The 23,306-nt window shown below is 36.0% G+C and overlaps 1 protein-coding gene across 2 annotated transcripts in view; it reads right to left on the bottom strand.

The window, feature by feature from the left end:
* LOC100373962 (atrial natriuretic peptide receptor 1-like) overlaps positions 1 to 23,060 on the bottom strand; it is a 40,408-nt gene extending 17,348 nt beyond the window's left edge. Inside the window, exons 1-7 of one of the 2 annotated variants that reach the window (XM_085495293.1) lie at positions 22,909 to 23,060; positions 19,079 to 19,200; positions 18,670 to 18,805; positions 17,426 to 17,534; positions 14,860 to 14,972; positions 14,685 to 14,763; positions 14,275 to 14,328 (exon numbers count right to left, since the gene is read on the bottom strand). In XM_085495293.1, the coding sequence (XP_085351419.1) occupies positions 14,275 to 14,328; positions 14,685 to 14,763; positions 14,860 to 14,972; positions 17,426 to 17,534; positions 18,670 to 18,805; positions 19,079 to 19,200; positions 22,909 to 23,023 (728 nt within the window). In that variant the 5' untranslated portion in view covers positions 23,024 to 23,060. The remainder of the gene's footprint in view (positions 1 to 14,274; positions 14,329 to 14,684; positions 14,764 to 14,859; positions 14,973 to 17,425; positions 17,535 to 18,669; positions 18,806 to 19,078; positions 19,201 to 22,908) is intronic. The other variant, XM_085495294.1, reaches the window with a different exon arrangement.
* Positions 23,061 to 23,306: the final 246 nt, after the last annotated feature.

The raw sequence follows: 23,306 nt of genomic DNA, 5'->3' as shown, positions 1-23,306 counted from the left end.
GCGTTACGGGAAATATGTCACTGTGCATATACCCAACACATATTGCATTACGGGAAATATGTCACTGTGTATATACCCAACACACATTGCATTACGGGAAATATGTCACTGTGCATATACCCAACACATATTGCATTACGGGAAATATGTCAGTGTGCATATACCCAACACATATTGCATTACGGGAAATATGTCACTGTGCATATACACAACACATATTGCATTACGGTTAATATGTCACTGTGCATATACACAACACACATTGCATTACGGGAAATATGTCACTGTGCACATACCCAACACACATTGCATTACGGGAAATATGTCACTGTGCATATACCCAACACACATTGCATTACGGGAAATATGTCACTGCGCATGTACTCAACACACATTGCATTACGGGAAATATGTCACTGTGCATATACCCAACACACATTGCATTACGGTTAATATGTCACTGTGCATATACACAACACACATTGCATTACGGTTAATATGTCACTGTGCATATACCCAACACACATTGCATTACGGTTAATATGTCACTGTGCATATACACAACACACATTGCATTATGGTTAATATGTCACTGTGCATATACACAACACACATTTCATTACGGTTAATATGTCACTGTGCATATAACCAACACACATTGCATTATGGTTAATATGTCAGTGTGTATATACACAACACACATTACATTATGGTTAATATGTCACTGTGCATATACACAACACACATTGCATTACGGGAAATATGTCACGGGCATGTACACAACACAAATTGCATTACGCTTAATATGTCACTGTGCATATACACAACACACATTGCATTACAGGAAATATGTCACTGTGCATATACACAACACACATTGCATTACAGGAAATATGTCACTGTGCATATACCCAACACAAATTGCATTACGGTTAATATGTCACTGTGCATATACCCAACTCACATTATATTACGGGAAACATGTCACAGTGCATATACACAACACACATTGCATTACGGGAAATATGTCACTGTCCGTATACACAACACACATTGCATTACAGGAAATATGTCACTGTGCATATACCCAACACAAATTGCATTACGTTTAATATGTCACTGTGCATATATACAACACACATTGCATTACGTTTAATATGTCACTGTGCATATACACAACACACATTGCATTACAGGAAATATGTCACTGTGCATATACCCAACACAAATTGCATTATGGTTAATATGTCACTGTGCATATACACAACACACATTTCATTACGGTTAATATGTCACTGTGCATATAACCAACACACATTGCATTATGGTTAATATGTCACTGTGCATATACACAACACACATTTCATTACGGTTAATATGTCACTGTGCATATAACCACACAAATTGCATTACGTTTAATATGTCACTGTGCATATACACAACACACATTGCATTACGTTTAATATCTCACTGTGCATATACACAACACACATTGCATTACAGGAAATATGTCACTGTGCATATACCCAACACAAATTGCATCATGGTTAATATGTCACTGTGCATATACACAACACAAATTCCATTACGTTTAATATGTCACTGTGCATATACACAACACACATTGCATTACGGTTAATATGTCACTGTGCATATACCCAACACAAATTGCATTACGGTTAATATGTCACTGTGCATATACCCAACACAAATTGCATTACGGTTAATATGTCACTGTGCATATACCCAACACAGATTGCATTACAGGAAGTATGTCACTGTGCATATACCCAACACACATTGCATTATGGTTAATATGTCACTGTGCATATACACAACAAACATTTCATTACGGTTAATATGTCACTGTGCATATACACAACACACATTGCATTATGGTTAATATGTCACTGTGCATATACACAACACACATTGCATTATGGTTAATATGTCACTGTGCATATACCCAACACACATTGCATTACGGGAAATATGTCACTGTGCATATACCCAACACACATTCCATTACGGTTAATATGTCACTGTGCATATAACCAACACACATTGCATTACAGTTAATATGTCACTGTGCATATACCCAACACACATTGCATTACGGTTAATATGTCACTGTGCATATACCCAACACAAATTGCATTACGGTTAATATGTCACTGTGCATATACACAACACACATTGCATTACGGTTAATATGTCACTGTGCATATAACCAACACACATTGCATTACAGTTAATATGTCACTGTGCATATACACAACACATATTGCATTACGGTTAATATGTCACTGTGCATATACACAACACATATTGCACTTCGGTTAATATGTCACTGTGCATATACACAACACACATAGCATTACGGGAAATATGTCACTGTCCATATACCCAACACAAATTGCACCACGGGAAATATGTCACTGTGCATATACTCAACACACATTGCATTACGGGGAATATGTCACTGTGCATATACCCAACACACATTGCATTATGGTTAATATGTCACTGTGCATATACCCAACACACATTCCATTACGGGAAATATGTCACTGTGCATATACCCAACACACATTGCATTACGGTTAATATGTCACTGTGCATATACCCAACACAAATTGCATTACGGTTAATATGTCACTGTGCATATACCCAACACACATTGCATTATGGTTAATATGTCACTGTGCAGATACACAACACCCATTGCATTACGGGAAATATGTCACTGTCCATATACCCAACACAAATTGCACCACGGGAAATATGTCACTGTGCATATACTCAACACACATTGCATTACGGGGAATATGTCACTGTGCATATACCCAACACACACTGCATTATGGTTAATATGTCACTGCGCATATACACAACACCCATTGCATTACGGGAAATATGTCACTATCCATATACCCAACACAAATTGCATTATATGAAATATGTCACTGTGCATATACCCAACACAAATTGCATTACGGGAAATATGTCACTGAGCATATACCCAACACAAATTGCATTACAGGAACTATGTCACTGTGCATATACTCAATACAAATTGCATTACGTTGATATGTCACTGTGCATATACACAACACACATTGCATTACAGGAAATGTGTCACTGTGCATATACACAACACATTGCATTACGGGAAATATGTCACTGTGCATATACCCAACACAAATTGCATTACAGGAAATATGTCACTGTGCATATACCCAACACACATTTCATTACGGGAAATATGTCACTGTGCATATACACAACACACATTGCATTACGGTTAATATGTCACTGTGCATATACCCAACTCACATTATATTACGGGAAATATGTCACTGTGCATATACATAACACACATTGCATTACGGGAAATATGTCACTGTGCATATACACAACACACATTGCATTACGGGAAATATGTCACTGTGCATATACACAACACATCTTGCATTACGTTTAATATGTCACTGTGCATATACCCAACATACATTGCATTACGGGAAATATGTCACTGTGCATATACACAACTAACATTGCATTACGGGAAATATGTCACTGTGCATATACACAACACACATTTCATTACGGGAATATGTCACTGTTTATATACCCAACACACATTGCATTACGGTTAATATGTCACTGTGCATATACCCAACACACATTGCATTACGGTTAATATGTCACTGTGCATATACACAACACACATTGCATTACGGGTAATATGTCACTGTCCATATACCCAACACAAATTGCATTACAGGAAATATGTCACTGTGCACATAGCCAACACAAATTGCACCACGGGAAATATGTCACTGTGCATATACTCAACCCACATTGCATTACGGGGAATATATCACTGTGCATATACCTAACACACATTGCATTACAGGAAATATGTCACTGTGCATATACACAACACACATTTCATTACGGTTAATATGTCACTGTGCATATAACCAACACACATTGCATTATGGTTAATATGTCACTGTGCATATACACAACACACATTTCATTACGGTTAATATGTCACTGTGCATATACACAACACACATTGCATTATGGTTAATATGTCACTGTGCATATACCTAACACACATTCCATTACGGGAAATATGTCACTGTGCATATACCCAACACACATTGCATTACGGTTAATATGTCACTGTGCATATACACAACACCCATTGCATTACGGGAAATATGTCACTATCCATATACCCAACACAAATTGCATTATAGGAAATATGTCACTGTGCATATACCCAACACAAATTGCACCACGGGAAATATGTCACTGTGCATATACTCAACACATATTGCATTACAGGAAATATGTCACTGTGCATATACACAACACAAATTGCATTACGGGAAATATGTCACTGAGCATATACCCAACACAAATTGCATTACAGGAACTATGTCACTGTGCATATACTCAATACAAATTGCATTACGTTGATATGTCACTGTGCATATACACAACACACATTGCATTACAGGAAATGTGTCACTGTGCATATACACAACACATTGCATTACGGGAAATATGTCACTGTGCATATACCCAACACAAATTGCATTACAGGAAATATGTCACTGTGCATATACCCAACACACATTTCATTACGGGAAATATGTCACTGTGCATATACACAACACACATTGCATTACGGTTAATATGTCACTGTGCATATACCCAACACACATTGCATTATGGTTAATATGTCACTGTGCATATACCCAACACACATTGCATTACGGTTAATATGTCACTGTGCATATACCCAACACACATTGCATTATGGTTAATATGTCACTGTGCATATACCCAACACACATTTCATTACGGGAAATATGTCACTGTGCATATACACAACACACATTGCATTACGGTTAATATGTCACTGTGCATATACCCAACACACATTGCATTATGGTTAATATGTCACTGTGCATATACCCAACACACATTGCATTACGGTTAATATGTCACTGTGCATATACCCAACACACATTGCATTATGGTTAATATGTCACTGTGCATATACCCAACACACATTGCATTACGGGAAATATGTCACTGTGCATATACACAACACACATTGCATTACGGTTAATATGTCACTGTGCATATACCCAACTCACATTATATTACGGGAAATATGTCACTGTGCATATACATAACACACATTGCATTACGGGAAATATGTCACTGTGCATATACACAACACACATTGCATTACGGGAAATATGTCACTGTGCATATACACAACACATCTTGCATTACGTTTAATATGTCACTGTGCATATACCCAACATACATTGCATTACGTTTAATATGTCACTGTGCATATACACAACTAACATTGCATTACGGGAAATATGTCACTGTGCATATACACAACACACATTTCATTACGGGAATATGTCACTGTTTATATACCCAACACACATTGCATTACGGTTAATATGTCACTGTTCATATACACAACACACATTGCATTACGGGTAATATGTCACTGTCCATATACCCAACACAAATTGCATTACAGGAAATATGTCACTGTGCATATACCCAACACAAATTGCACCACGGGAAATATGTCACTGTGCATATACTCAACCCACATTGCATTACGGGGAATATGTCACTGTGCATATACCTAACACACATTGCACCACGGGAAATATGTCACTGTGCATATACTCAATACATATTGCATTACAGGAAATATGTCACTGTGCATATACACAACACAAATTGCATTACGGGAAATATGTCACTGAGCATATACCCAACACAAATTGCATTACAGGAACTATGTCACTGTGCATATACTCAATACAAATTGCATTACGTTGATATGTCATTGTGCATATACACAACACACATTGCATTACAGGAAATGTGTCACTGTGCATATACACAACACATTGCATTACGGGAAATATGTCACTGTGCATATACCCAACACAAATTGCATTACAGGAAATATGTCACTGTGCATATACCCAACACACATTTCATTACGGGAAATATGTCACTGTGCGTATACACAACACACATTGCATTACGGTTAATATGTCACTGTGCATATATACCCAACACACATTGCATTATGGTTAATATGTCACTGTGCATATACCCAACACACATTGCATTACGGTTAATATGTCACTGTGCATATACCCAACACACATTGCATTATGATTAATATGTCACTGTGCATATACCCAACACACATTGCATTACGGGAAATATGTCACTGTGCATATACACAACACACATTGCATTACGGTTAATATGTCACTGTGCATATACCCAACTCACATTATATTACGGGAAATATGTCACTGTGCATATACATAACACACATTGCATTACGGGAAATATGTCACTGTGCATATACACAACACACATTGCATTACGGGAAATATGTCACTGTGCATATACACAACACATCTTGCATTACGTTTAATATGTCACTGTGCATATACCCAACATACATTGCATTACGTTTAATATGTCACTGTGCATATACACAACTAACATTGCATTACGGGAAATATGTCACTGTGCATATACACAACACACATTTCATTACGGGAATATGTCACTGTTTATATACCCAACACACATTGCATTACGGTTAATATGTCACTGTGCATATACACAACACACATTGCATTACGGGTAATATGTCACTGTCCATATACCCAACACAAATTGCATTACAGGAAATATGTCACTGTGCATATACCCAACACAAATTGCACCACGGGAAATATGTCACAGTGCATATACTCAACCCACATTGCATTACGGGGAATATGTCACTGTGCATATACCTAACACACATTGCATTACAGGAAATATGTCACTGTGCATATACACAACACACATTTCATTACGGTTAATATGTCACTGTGCATATAACCAACACACATTGCATTATGGTTAATATGTCACTGTGCATATACACAACACACATTTCATTACGGTTAATATGTCACTGTGCATATACACAACACACATTGCATTATGGTTAATATGTCACTGTGCATATACCCAACACACATTCCATTACGGGAAATATGTCACTGTGCATATACCCAACACACATTGCATTACGGTTAATATGTCACTGTGCATATACCCAACACAAATTGCATTACGGTTAATATGTCACTGTGCATATACACAACACACATTGCATTACGGTTAATATGTCACTGTGCATATAACCAACACACATTGCATTACGGTTAATATGTCACTGTGCATATACACAACACATATTGCATTACGGTTAATATGTCACTGTGCATATACACAACACACATTGCATTACGGTTAATATGTCACTGTGAATATAACCAACACACATTGCATTACGGTTAATATGTCACTGTGCATATACACAACACATATTGCACTTCGGTTAATATGTCACTGTGCATATACACAACACACATAGCATTACGGGAAATATGTCACTGTCCATATACCCAACACAAATTGCATTATGGTTAATATGTCACTGTGCATATACCCAACACACATTCCATTACGGGAAATATGTCACTGTGCATATACTCAACACACATTGCATTACGGGGAATATGTCACTGTGTATATACCCAACACACATTGCATTATGGTTAATATGTCACTGTGCATATACCCAACACACATTCCTCTACGGGAAATATGTCACTGTGCATATACCCAACACACATTGCATTATGGTTAATATGTCACTGTGCATATACCCAACACACATTGCATTACGGGAAATATGTCACTGTGCATATACACAACACACATTGCATTACGGTTAATATGTCACTGTGCATATACCCAACTCACATTATATTACGGGAAATATGTCACTGTGCATATACATAACACACATTGCATTACGGGAAATATGTCACTGTGCATATACACAACACACATTGCATTACGGGAAATATGTCACTGTGCATATACACAACACATCTTGCATTACGTTTAATATGTCACTGTGCATATACCCAACATACATTGCATTACGTTTAATATGTCACTGTGCATATACACAACTAACATTGCATTACGGGAAATATGTCACTGTGCATATACACAACACACATTTCATTACGGGAATATGTCACTGTTTATATACCCAACACACATTGCATTACGGTTAATATGTCACTGTGCATATACACAACACACATTGCATTACGGGTAATATGTCACTGTCCATATACCCAACACAAATTGCATTACAGGAAATATGTCACTGTGCATATACCCAACACAAATTGCACCACGGGAAATATGTCACTGTGCATATACTCAACCCACATTGCATTACGGGGAATATGTCACTGTGCATATACCTAACACACATTGCATTACAGGAAATATGTCACTGTGCATATACACAACACACATTTCATTACGGTTAATATGTCACTGTGCATATAACCAACACACATTGCATTATGGTTAATATGTCACTGTGCATATACACAACACACATTTCATTACGGTTAATATGTCACTGTGCATTTACACAACACACATTGCATTATGGTTAATATGTCACTGTGCATATACCCAACACAAATTGCATTACGGTTAATATGTCACTGTGCATATACACAACACACATTGCATTACGGTTAATATGTCACTGTGCATATAACCAACACACATTGCATTACGGTTAATATGTCACTGTGCATATACACAACACATATTGCATTACGGTTAATATGTCACTGTGCATATACACAACACACATTGCATTACGGTTAATATGTCACTGTGAATATAACCAACACACATTGCATTACGGTTAATATGTCACTGTGCATATACACAACACATATTGCACTTCGGTTAATATGTCACTGTGCATATACACAACACACATAGCATTACGGGAAATATGTCACTGTCCATATACCCAACACAAATTGCATTATGGTTAATATGTCACTGTGCATATACCCAACACACATTCCATTACGGGAAATATGTCACTGTGCATATACTCAACACACATTGCATTACGGGGAATATGTCACTGTGCATATACCCAACACACATTGCATTATGGTTAATATGTCACTGTGCATATACCCAACACACATTCCTCTACGGGAAATATGTCACTGTGCATATACCCAACACACATTGCATTATGGTTAATATGTCACTGTGCATATATCCAACACACATTGCATTACGGGAAATATGTCAATGTGCATATACACAACACACATTGCATTACGGTTAATATGTCACTGTGCATATACCCAACATACATTGCATTACGTTTAATATGTCACTGTGCATATACACAACTAACATTGCATTACGGGAAATATGTCACTGTGCATATACACAACACACATTTCATTACGGGAATATGTCACTGTTTATATACCCAACACACATTGCATTACGGTTAATATGTCACTGTGCATATACACAACACACATTGCATTACGGGTAATATGTCACTGTCCATATACCCAACACAAATTGCATTACAGGAAATATGTCACTGTGCATATACACAACACATCTTGCATTACGTTTAATATGTCACTGTGCATATACCCAACATACATTGCATTACGTTTAATATGTCACTGTGCATATACACAACTAACATTGCATTACGGGAAATATGTCACTGTGCATATACACAACACACATTTCATTACGGGAATATGTCACTGTTTATATACCCAACACACATTGCATTACGGTTAATATGTCACTGTGCATATACACAACACACATTGCATTACGGGTAATATGTCACTGTCCATATACCCAACACAAATTGCATTACAGGAAATATGTCACTGTGCATATACCCAACACAAATTGCACCACGGGAAATATGTCACTGTGCATATACTCAACCCACATTGCATTACGGGGAATATGTCACTGTGCATATACCTAACACACATTGCATTACAGGAAATATGTCACTGTGCATATACACAACACACATTTCATTACGGTTAATATGTCACTGTGCATATAACCAACACACATTGCATTATGGTTAATATGTCACTGTGCATATACACAACACACATTTCATTACGGTTAATATGTCACTGTGCATATACACAACACACATTGCATTATGGTTAATATGTCACTGTGCATATACCCAACACACATTCCATTACGGGAAATATGTCACTGTGCATATACCCAACACACATTGCATTACGGTTAATATGTCACTGTGCATATACCCAACACAAATTGCATTACGGTTAATATGTCACTGTGCATATACACAACACATATTGCATTACGGTTAATATGTCACTGTGCATATACACAACACACATTGCATTACGGTTAATATGTCACTGTGAATATAACCAACACACATTGCATTACGGTTAATATGTCACTGTGCATATACACAACACATATTGCACTTCGGTTAATATGTCACTGTGCATATACACAACACACATAGCATTACGGGAAATATGTCACTGTCCATATACCCAACACAAATTGCATTATGGTTAATATGTCACTGTGCATATACCCAACACACATTCCATTACGGGAAATATGTCACTGTGCATATACTCAACACACATTGCATTACGGGGAATATGTCACTGTGCATATACCCAACACACATTGTATTATGGTTAATATGTCACTGTGCATATACCCAACACACATTCCTCTACGGGAAATATGTCACTGTGCATATACCCAACACACATTGCATTACGGTTAATATGTCACTGTGCATATACCGAACACAAATTGCATTACGATTAATATGTCACTGTGCATATACCCAACACACATTGCATTATGGTTAATATGTCACTGTGCAGATACACAACACCCATTGCATTACGGGAAATATGTCACTGTCCATATACCCAACACAAATTGCACCACGGGAAATATGTCACTGTGCATATACTCAACACACATTGCATTACGGGGAATATGTCACTGTGCATATACCCAACACACATTGCATTATGGTTAATATGTCACTGTGCATATACACAACACCCATTGCATTACGGGAAATATGTCACTATCCATATACCCAACACAAATTGCATTATAGGAAATATGTCACTGTGCATATACACAACACACATTGCATTACGGTTAATATGTCACTGTGCATATACCCAACTCACATTATATTACGGGAAATATGTCACTGTGCATATACATAACACACATTGCATTACGGGAAATATGTCACTGTGCATATACACAACACACATTGCATTACGGGAAATATGTCACTGTGCATATACACAACACATCTTGCATTACGTTTAATATGTCACTGTGCATATACCCAACATACATTGCATTACGTTTAATATGTCACTGTGCATATACACAACTAACATTGCATTACGGGAAATATGTCACTGTGCATATACACAACACACATTTCATTACGGGAATATGTCACTGTTTATATACCCAACACACATTGCATTACGGTTAATATGTCACTGTGCATATACACAACACACATTGCATTACAGGAAATATGTCACTGTGCATATACACAACACAAATTGCATTACGGGAAATATGTCACTGAGCATATACCCAACACAAATTGCATTACAGGAAATATGTCACTGTGCATATACCCAACACGAATTGCATTACGGTTGATATGTCTCTGTGCATATACACAACACACATTGCATTACGGGGAATATGTCACTGTGCATATACCTAACACACATTGCATTACAGGAAATATGTCACTGTGCATATACACAACACAAATTGCATTACGGGAAATATGTCACTGAGCATATACCCAACACAAATTGCATTACAGGAAATATGTCACTGTGCATATACCCAACACGAATTGCATTACGGTTGATATGTCTCTGTGCATATACACAACACACATTGCATTACAGGAAATATGTCACTGTGCATATACACGACACATTGCATTACGGGAAATATGTCACTGTGCATATACCCAACACAAATTGCATTACAGGAAATATGTCACTGTGCATATACCCAACACAAATTGCATTACGGGAAATATGTCACTGTGCATATACCCAACACAAACTGCATTACGGGAAATATGTCACTGTGCATATACACAACACACATTTCATTATGGGAATATGTCACTGTTTATATACCCAACACACATTGCATTACGGGAAATATGTCACTGTGCATATACCCAACACACATTGCATTACGGTTAATATGTCACTGTGCATATACCCAACACACATTGCATTACGGGAAATATGTCACTGTGCATATACCCAACACACATTGCATTACGGTTAATATGTCACTGTGCATATACCCAACACACATTGCATTACGGAAATATGTCACTGTGCATATACACAACACACATTGCATTACGGAAATATGTCACTGTGCATATACCCAACACACATTGCATTATGGTTAATATGTCACTGTGCATATACACAACACACATTGCATTATGGTTAATATGTCACTGTGCATATACACAACACACATTGCATTACGGTTAATATGTCACTGTGCATATACACAACACACATTGCATTACGGGAAATACGTCACTGTGCATATACCCAACACACATTGCATTACGGAAATATGTCACTGTGCATATACACAACACACATTGCATTACGGAAATATGTCACTGTGCATATACCCAACACACATTGCATTACGGGAAATACTATTGCCATTATTTACCAAATATTGTATTAATATGTTGGCTGTCTAAATTACAATGGAGCCTGCATATGCCAGAATTTTAAATTCTTCGATTCTCCATAAATACTTTTAGTAGTCCACCAGATGTTTAGGGACAGGTAACCCATCATATATTAACGAAGGGTTGTTTTTTCTTGTGGTGATGTTATGATATTTCACTAATTTCGTTAGAAATTAAATCTGCCTTTTATCAAGGGGACTGGGCGTGTAGGGCTGATGGTCTATTTTATGAATACGTCCCCCTATAGTATTTCACCTGCAATCATCGACGCCCCCAACTGCCACTGTACTTGTGAATGACATGCACATATGTACAGAACCATACAAATAAATGCTATGCAGCCATAATGCAAATGTAGCTTGTGAGAGATGTGCAATGACTAAGCAAGGTGATATGAAATGATACTTATAACATACATGCATGAAAACATTCCGTGTTTTGTGCAGATGCTACTACGCATGATCGGTTTCTATATTGTAGATTGTTGCCAATTGGAATAATCGAGAAAAAAGGTTTACAGATGATGCTTTAGATAATTGTAAAAAAAGAATAAGAAGTTACGATAAACCGTGATAGTGTATCTGAAAAAAGTTTACGGGCTTGACAGTCACAAACCGTCATTATTTTATGGTTTTTATGACAATATTTTAGTTGCTTCATTCTTGGTTTGAATATGCTGATTTTAAACTCTATCCTTAACAGAAATGAGTCACGGGAAAATGTGTTTGATTAAACTACGTACTAAATAAACTGATTAAGGGATTAAACCAACTGTGTTGGTACCAAATGACAATGCAACTTTTTTAATTGGGTTATTTGGTAATTGAGATAACATATATTATACATTTTGATATTCTATCGTTATCTTAGCAATTGATTTGAAATTCATATAAAGGGAATATTGTAATCTATTTATAATTGTGTTTTAATGACTCAGGATACATCGGGATGTTAGTTAGAAAAACATGTTTATTACAAACATATCGTGTCGGGAAACTTTTATTTTTTATTCAAACTTAAGTTCTGTATATAACTAATAATATTATTCCAATCACAACTTTAAATATAACGAAACGTTTCATACGTCCTGATTTAAATTAAAAGAGAGCGAGGGGGCAAAATTGTTTAGCGTTAAAGTCATAACTTTATTAACAATTTTATTAGCAATTTCAAGATATCCAAAATATGAATAAAACACACACATTGATTAATTGGTATATTAATTTGCAATCGAGCTTTAGAATACAGACTTTGACTTCATCTTCTTGACATTTGATTATTTTACCTTGTACTCAGGGTTTAATCTCAAACATCGTGTATACGGGGTACATGTCGCCTCTAACACAAACACGCACATAGCCGAATACACGCTCTAAAACACTGTAGAATTTTCAATAGATTATTTTATATTTTGTTTTTAATGAATGATGTTATCTTACCAAAAACATGATATGCAAGGTACACGAGAAAATATGCTTGATGACGTCATCGACCTTGCAACAAAAAGAGAAGCATGTAAACTACAATGTTCATTTAACTTGTGAATGTGGAGTAGCTAAGGGGGTACGGGAGTGCACGGTGCAATTTGAGAATGTGACGTGACATGAATTATACCATTGTGTATTACTTTAGGCTACCCTAACACTGCTCATAAATGCGCCGACCATTTGCCTAATTAGAAAGTATACATTTTAACGGGGTTTTAGTAGATGGTCGTGCACAACACGAGATCTACTTACGAATGTCAAATTAACGGTTAAACATACATACACTCACTATGCATATAATATGATAGCGAGATAGTTGGTAATCGATTATGCGAATGGTTTGCCACCACTGAATGTCTTACCTGTATACAATATAGCCGACGATTGAAACGATGGCCAAACCAACAACAGAACACACTACAGCTACAACAGAGATCTTATCTAAAAAGTACAGAAATAAAATTCGAGTAATGTTCGCTACACAGAACAAACTAATTGTTATTTATTTTTTCGAGGTGAATAGAATAACATACACACCAAAGCTATCTTGCTGGCATATATCCGCGCTACAGGAAGGACGATCCTGAGGAGGAGATTGGCTGCTACCCGGCCAGACGACAGAATGACTCACATCCCGGTAAACGCCGTCACTGAAAGAAAGAAAATATTGAGAATCTGTTAGAGGATGTAGTGAGCTTTTACGAAGAGGAAATGAAATATTGCTAGTGGTTATAACGGAACACAGTGTGATAGAAACGCATATGCCTCCCACAGAGAGTGTGATGTATGCGTCCTGTTCTAGGTACGGCTACTGATGTTTCAATACGTCATGGCAATCAAAACAGTTTTGTATCTTCAACAAATGCGCCCGTTTTCAACATCATTTTGACATATATCGTATGATATATATGTACATATCTGATACATTTATAAAAACAAGGTAGCACTTCCCAGTACTGTTTGACAGTTGGAGATAGACTGTAGTATAAATCTATACTGCATATAAATGTACATCAGAATCTCCTTTCGAATTTATAGTCCGATTATTGTACACACCCAAACAAACTTCGAATATCGAACATTACGCACTTCCTTGATTAGCTGTGTTTAGCGTGTACAATGCCTGTATATGTGAAGTTTAAAAGACACTCCAGGTAACTTAGCCTGATGGGTTGGGTTCACGTATTTGAACCAGGTAACTTAGTCAATCAGGCGAATGAATTTACAACAGTTAAATCAGGTAACTTAGTCTTACAAGTGAGTTCAATGCTGTTAAACCAGGTAACTTAGTCTTACGGGTGGGTGCAATGCACGTAAACCAGGTAACTTAGTCTTACGGGTGGGTGCAATGCACGTAAACCAGGTAACTTAGTCTTACAGGTGAGTTCAATGCAGTTAAACCAGGTAACTTAGTCTTACGGGTGGGTGCAATGCACTTAAACCAGGTAACTTAGTCGTACAGATGGGTGCAATACACGTAAACCAGGTAACGTAGTCTTACGGGTGGGTTCAATGCACTTAAACCAGGTAACTTAGTCGTACGGATGAGTTCAATGCACTTAAACCAGGTAACGTAGTCTTACGGGTGGGTTCAATGCAGTTAAAGCAGGTAAGTTAGTCTTACGGATGGGTTCAATGCACTTAAACCAGGCAACGTAGTCTTACGGGTGAGTTCAATGCAGTAAACCAGGTAAGTTAGTCGTACGGGTGGGTTCAATGCACTTAAACCAGGTAACTTAGTCGTACGGATGGGTTCAATGCAATTAAACCAGGTAACTTAGTCGTACGGATGAGTTCAATGCACTTAAACCAGGTAACTTAGTCGTACGGATGGGTTCAATGCAGTTAAAGCAGATAACTTAGTCTGCTGTAGGGTTCCTCACTATTAAACCAGGTAACTTAGTTTTGCAGGTGGGTTCAATGCAGTTAAACTAGGTGACTTAGTCGTACGGATGAGTTCAATGCAGTTAAACCAGGTAACTTAATCTTACAAATGGGTTCAATACAGCTAAACCAGGTTACTTAGTTTTACGGGTGGATTAAATGAAAGTTAACCAGGTAACATAACTGAGTTGGTTCAAAGTTAAACCATGCAACTAAATCGAGCATATGCCTTAGCACACTGACGGGTTGTCTAGCAACGAATAATTAGTTGAAAGCTAGATATCGTGGGCTGGTTCCATATTGGTATGTATACGTGTTGTTTGTCCATGTATGGCAACGATATATATATTCACTGCTGCGACGAATTCTAATTTTACTGATTATATATCAATGGTATATCCAGCGTAATTATTAAAGAGACTAGCAATTTCTTTCTGCTTCATACTTAGATCGGCATCCTATCACAATATTGCATGACAGAAAAAAATATTTTAATTTTGCAATCATCAAACTTTTTCATCGTTTCAGCAATAATCCACTTTTCTTACCTAAGCATTTCCTATCTAATTCGCTATGAAAGGGTCTGTAGTACACACCCCTTTAAAGAGACGTTGTATTTCGTCTAGCATTATCACTCCAAATTTCGTTTTTGATGATATAATTCTTGTGGTTAAATATAATAACACTGTGTCACAGATGACATCAGATGGCATCAATATCACTCAGTGGATGTAGATTTCAGATAAAATACAACAACTCACAATGATATATGACAGGAACCAGCTGAGTGAAACAGGATATGTTCACTCTTTTCGAATCGCCTGATATCACTTGATAGGATTCATATATAATTCATGTATATTTCTCTTTTACTATTTTGGTATATATATTGTTATTTATACGTCCATAGTAAGAGTAATTGCCTCGCTCAAAGCTGATCAAGTACCGATTCATTTACAACTAATTTTCTTGACAGATGGGCTTCTATTGTATCACATGCCAATGTCGATCTGCTGATTATTTCCATGCGGTGGAGTGTGAAAACACGAAACGCATACTGTGTATGCACAGACGTGTTGTTGGCGTTGTTGTGTCGCATAATATAATTAAATTATATTCGAGGTTGAAAGTGACACCTATAATACCGAAGCGTTGATGTAATTATTATAGTTCAGCTGAGATTCATATAAGACATCTTTAGTTGCACGCTTTCTATTACCTGACAAAATAGTCCGCCACGTGAATATAACTACCATTCTGTACATTACGTAGCATATAATTTAGTGACCTGTCGCCATGGTGATCTATGTACGCTTCACCATAAAGACCTGAAATAGAATATAATATTGTCAGTTTAGTGGATATGGCTTTCAGAATGCCACCCACAGCAGGTAACATGCATCAATGTTAAAAATGAAAGAACTTGTCTATTTTGTTATGTGGCAAATTACCAAAATATCATGAAGTCATTTTGCATACATTTTGAGAATCTAAACCTGTCACATAATATCAGTTATTAAATTTATTTATTAAACACGTGTTATTTTATATGTCCGTTTCAAAGCTTTTTTAAACACGTCAGCTAACGCATGTATGAACTACACTGTTGATTGTTATTTTTGAAGTTCTAGATTTTGGTTCGAAAAAAAACGAATTAATACGGTGTGCAGTCAAATTGGGGCTTGGAAAGGCTAGAATGGTGCCTAGTAAATACACAACAAGCTTTATAAAACAAATGCATTATCACAATCATTCATCAAATATGGTGTACAACCGTCAACATACATATTTGTACAGACAAGACGTCGAATGTTCACCCATCATGCATTCACTAGAATGTTTTATACACAGTATGGATTCATTGCTTTATCAGAACGCACATTATATGTCGGATAAATCGATTTACATCACTGTTAACAAACCCGAAAGTACAACAAACTGAGATTCAATCTATCTGCGGATATATGTGCACATACAAAAGATGACAGCACTGCAGGATAGCAATAAATAGGCACTATGTATTTAGCTTCTTACCTAACAGTGTGAAAGGAGTAGAAGCCGACGGTGAAAGGAAATCATTGATGTGGCTTCAGCGCACCTGTCCATCTGTTTGTGTTATCTATTTTTGTATTGTTGTTATTTGAAAAATCACATGATACCCTCCCCGTTAGTCATTCAGTATTGTTGTGATCGCAGATTGACCTGTAATTTCAACTTTACATGTACCCAAAACATTCTGGTTTATTTTTAAAAGACGCGCAAAGACACCAAGTATACTTGCTAGATGTACAGTATTCTTGTCAATGTGTGAACAAAACCTAGGGCTTATTTTGTTGAATCTTTAAAGACACAAAGATATAAATACACAAAGTAATAATGCCTTCGAAAAATAGAATCACTAAACGATTGAAAGATCTGGCAAATAATGTACTGGTTGTCATTTACAGCAAAAATAAAACTTACCAGTAAAATTTCTATCAAATAGTCTTCGACTTATGTTTGTGGTGTCATATTGATCTACACCCTGAGCCAAGCTTTCATTCAATGCTACCGCATACAATAATACTGCTTCATATATCATAGCTGCTTCTGTTGAAATCTAAGCATAGGATAATGGAAAAAATAAAGACAAGTGTCTATGGTATATTGAATTGTTTTCATATGCTGCATATACCACGTAGACATACTTGTACTTATATCTCAAGTGGCGGTTAGATCACGATGAAGTTGATGCTCAAATTTTTCAATTAAATAGATGAGAGTTTGCAATGATAGCTATACACTTAAATACACTAATGAAAACCTAGTGGCAGAATGTGTATATTTGAATAGTATTATTAGTATTCCAACATTAACAGAAACATTGACTGACCGCTTCATTATCTGGTAAGTTGTAATTAAATGGGTCTTCTCTTAACTTGCTTCGTACTTGACTATGAAATTGTTGATAGGCGGAATCTCCATCTGGTTCGTATACGCTTATATCCATCAACCCTGGAATAAGAACATTTGATTATACAGATAATACAGTCGCCGGGAGCACTGGACCACGTGTCAACAATGAGAGGTATATATACACTAACACGTAAACAAGTATATACAATAAGTAGTAGATATATAGATTTCGTTCGCAACAATCGTCCTTCAACAGTGGATATATATTATTTTCTACTCAGTTATTCATTTGAAAAGCAAATCGCCTGACACAAACGCAGGGGCGTCGTATAATATGCATTTAATTATTGACCCATGTTCTGTGACGTAATACTTTTCATTAAGTACAATGTCAAGTACAATTAAACTGAAATGTTTTAAAAATCGTGTTTTTAAATAATAAAGTTTGTGCTAAATTGTGTCATTATTGACCAATTACGTATGATATGTTGAGATAATCAATAATCACTGACTAACTGAACAAATATAATCTACAATCAGGCTGTGCAGACAGTTTGGACAAGCGTCGATCGATAACGAAGCTTTTATAAATCAGGTTATTTTCTAATACCCCTAGACTAATGTCTCTTGACTACAAACAAAATGATGTACGTTGGTTGACAATTACATTTCTACTATTGGACCAAGCTGTTTTAATAGAAATATTGTCGATATGGGTTATAATTTGGGTTTTCGACGATCAATTCCCATTTGGAAATTCTATTCCCACTTGCGTGTTAGACTTTTGAAGTGAAATCAGTTTTATGTCACACCCTGTTGAGTGAATGTGCGGTTAAATAACACACACGACTGTCAATATAATAAATAAGTGATATCTCATGAGAAACTCTGCAATATAAGATTTATTAAACGAGTGTAGTAATTTTCATTTGTTTGGAGCAATCTGATATTGTAGGGTCACGACTTCGATATCCTGTTTGTCACATATATCAATTTCGCAGCTACTAAAGGTTAAACACTAACACAGTGATGGTAATTTGCGATGACGTATTCAAGACATCGTAGATTGTCCTTGCCAATTTGCTTAAGGTAGAGATGCAGGTTCGTGGGCACTTTGGAGTGAAATTTTTTTTTTTGCTTTTTATTGTCCAAAAAGTCTTGGCTATACTGTTGAACTTTTGTAAAATTGTGAATTGTAGAACATACTCAAAAAACGATTTTAAAATATAGATAACAGGTGCAAAATTATCTCTTTTGAATGCTTAGCAAGATTTAGCAAGGCTGTACATAAATAATAAAAAAAAACTATAGTGAAAAAAAGAAATGACGGGGTCTCCATATTATGCATTGTATTTAACTTTTTACAAAACGATAATACATTTAAATTTGGAACTGTTACAGCCATTTTAATTATTAGCATTAGCAAACTTCTTACTGAGTGAATTGTTATGCAAATTAGCAATTATCTCAGCTTCTTTTTAGGGCACATTCCAGAACTTTAAAAAAAATAGCTCCTAGACGCTTTGACCTTTTGTTTTGAAATTTTCACAAATGATTGAGAATGTGCTTATCTTCAAAACGCCGTCGGGGCATTGTTTTAGTTGAATAGTGTTACAGCAATCGTACAGACAACTAGCCTGGGTGTTAATTTATGCATAAACTTGAAGTAGTGAAATTTGAGCTGCTGCTCTACAAAATTTACAACTGGTAGACAGTTTTCAAGACGGCGCTTTCTTCATAGTAAACAAATGTACCCATAAACCAATTTTGATAGGAAACAGAAGCATGGTTTAGAAGCTAATTTTTTTAAATCAATTTTGACCAAAAAAGCACATTTTTGTGCATATTTCAAACTACAGTGTCCAAAAAAATAAAATACTAACAAAACTTTAAAATTCATACAATATGCTTTCCGAAAATATATAGTTTTGTGGACAAGGGAGGTCATCTTGGTTTCCTAATTAACTAATTAAAATACCTGTCAGGTAAACTGCATCTCTACCTTAAGAGATCGCCGGTCATGAACAACACCGATTACCGTAATTTTACACTATGAAATGTATAGAGATTGATTACACTGAATTACCATAATATAATACGTACGATAAATAAAATACATGTACGCTGTCATTTACAAATCCATAAAATATGTGACCATATATCATACTGACTTTATCACGTCTGGGCGTATTGTAATCATATTAAAATTGTTAGCACAGTATCATAAACGTGTATATCTTTTGTTGATGTTATAATATCGATAAATCCTCAACATATAACCATCATTTACCAACATACATGAAATATTACACAATATAATCCCATCATTAAATGTAGAAGTCATGTGTAATAAATGTAAAACGAATGCTGGCGAAGCGCTAGTAGGGACAAAGGCTTTAATGGTCGTGTCGGAAATAACAAAACAGTTGGAGGGTCGATAGTATTGACAAATTAGGTCATAAATGTTACGATATGAGCACAACTAATTGTGTTCTTGCTGTGCAAATTGCATTGTCCATCAATATCTTATACATTTATGTTCAATAAACTAGTATGGAATATTGAGTAGAATTTCGGCAATGACTACATGTGTTATTGAAACAACTTTGATCAAACCAGCTATCATTTATTTCATTGAATGTATCAACGCTATATGCGTGTCTACGACGATGTTTATATCATCTATAATATGAGCAATGTATGCTACTTGATGACAATGTGTTAAATTAAGCACTTAAATGAATAAGAACATCATCACAACAATTTCCCTTGATCGCCTCGCATATGTATCTTCTTTGTATGATTCGTGATAACACAATTTTGAGGCTCATATAAAGTTTCATCTAAATTTTAAAAAGAATAGTAGTGAAGTGTGAACATCTCTCACATTGCTGTTTACATTGCGAGAAGAAACTGTGCCTAGTTCAAATATTTAAAGTTACTTATTCAATAATGCAAACAAGTTAAATTCGTGGAAAACCTATTATCAATAGAAAAACCACCGAATCGGCAAATTATCTGCATCGCATATTTAGAAGTTACGATTGAATGCGGGTAATTAGAATTCAATTAGAATGAGTGATGTGAATGTATTTAGACTGACTAGTTGTGCTTGGCTGTGGAATAAATTTGTGATAAAAGTGTAGTTGATGTGAACTGTTCCGCAATCTATGCATATTTACTGTTTAATACATTATTGCCACTGGGTTAAAGTTAACCTTTGCTCCAAGTTACAATAGATTGAGACAGAATAAAGTCGATCTCCAAAATATATTTTCTTTAAATGTGCAGTAATCTATTTTCAGTAGCATAGATTTTCCTAGAATTACAAAGACCAATCATATTGAAACGGATCCTTTCAAAGCAGAATTACTCACACATACACTATGGGAATTGCGACATGATATAGAGTAGATGTAATACATACGTCAGCAATCATAGCAGGAATTGTATTCCTAGGAATTATCCTAAAAACAAACTACATATTTCTATATGACTACTCCCTAGTACCCAATACATTTCATAAACATTTAAATAATCAGTTGAAATCAATTCTTGAATTAAAATATCACAATTGCATTGACTCAGTATCAAACATTATGTCACTAAGACATCATTTTATCTGCCTGGTACGTTACATCATTATGTTCTTACTACACTAGTGGATCCGCTTGTTGTCTTGAATTCCACGTAAAGATACAGTATATTTCATAATGATAGCTCAAGTAAAAAGTTAATTGCGAATTTTGACATCACACTCACATTCTTCCTTCTCAGTCCATGTCACCATAGTTACCATATGCTTACCTTCAAATGGTAGAGCAGCATCGCCATTCCTATCGTCTTCCATGTCAATGCTAGCAGAATAGTATGAATCCAACGATACTTGTAATGTGAAGAAGGCATATTCCCCTTCAGTCATCCTCAAATCGTAGGCACTGAGTAGTAAGTGTCGAACATCTCGACCATAGGCACACAGAATAAAAACTGAAAATAGAAATGTACGACTAGGTTTGAAATAGGTTTGTCCATTGTAATTATTTCAGAATAACTACGCTACCATTTCAAACTGACAAAATACGTTTTCTATTGTTGGTGGTTGCTGATGCAATGTACAATTTGTCATTCAATGATATCCCTGATTATCACGTGTCTGTCGGATATTATAAGATAAGAAGTAGCGTAATTTGTTCATGTGGTGGTTG

This window comes from Saccoglossus kowalevskii, chromosome 21, assembly GCF_978046115.1.
Source record: "Saccoglossus kowalevskii chromosome 21, keSacKowa6.1, whole genome shotgun sequence".
NCBI classification, from domain to species: Eukaryota; Metazoa; Hemichordata; class Enteropneusta; family Harrimaniidae; genus Saccoglossus; species Saccoglossus kowalevskii.
Note: the sequence above shows the minus strand (reverse complement) of the source record. Positions and strands in the feature narration are given on the sequence as shown.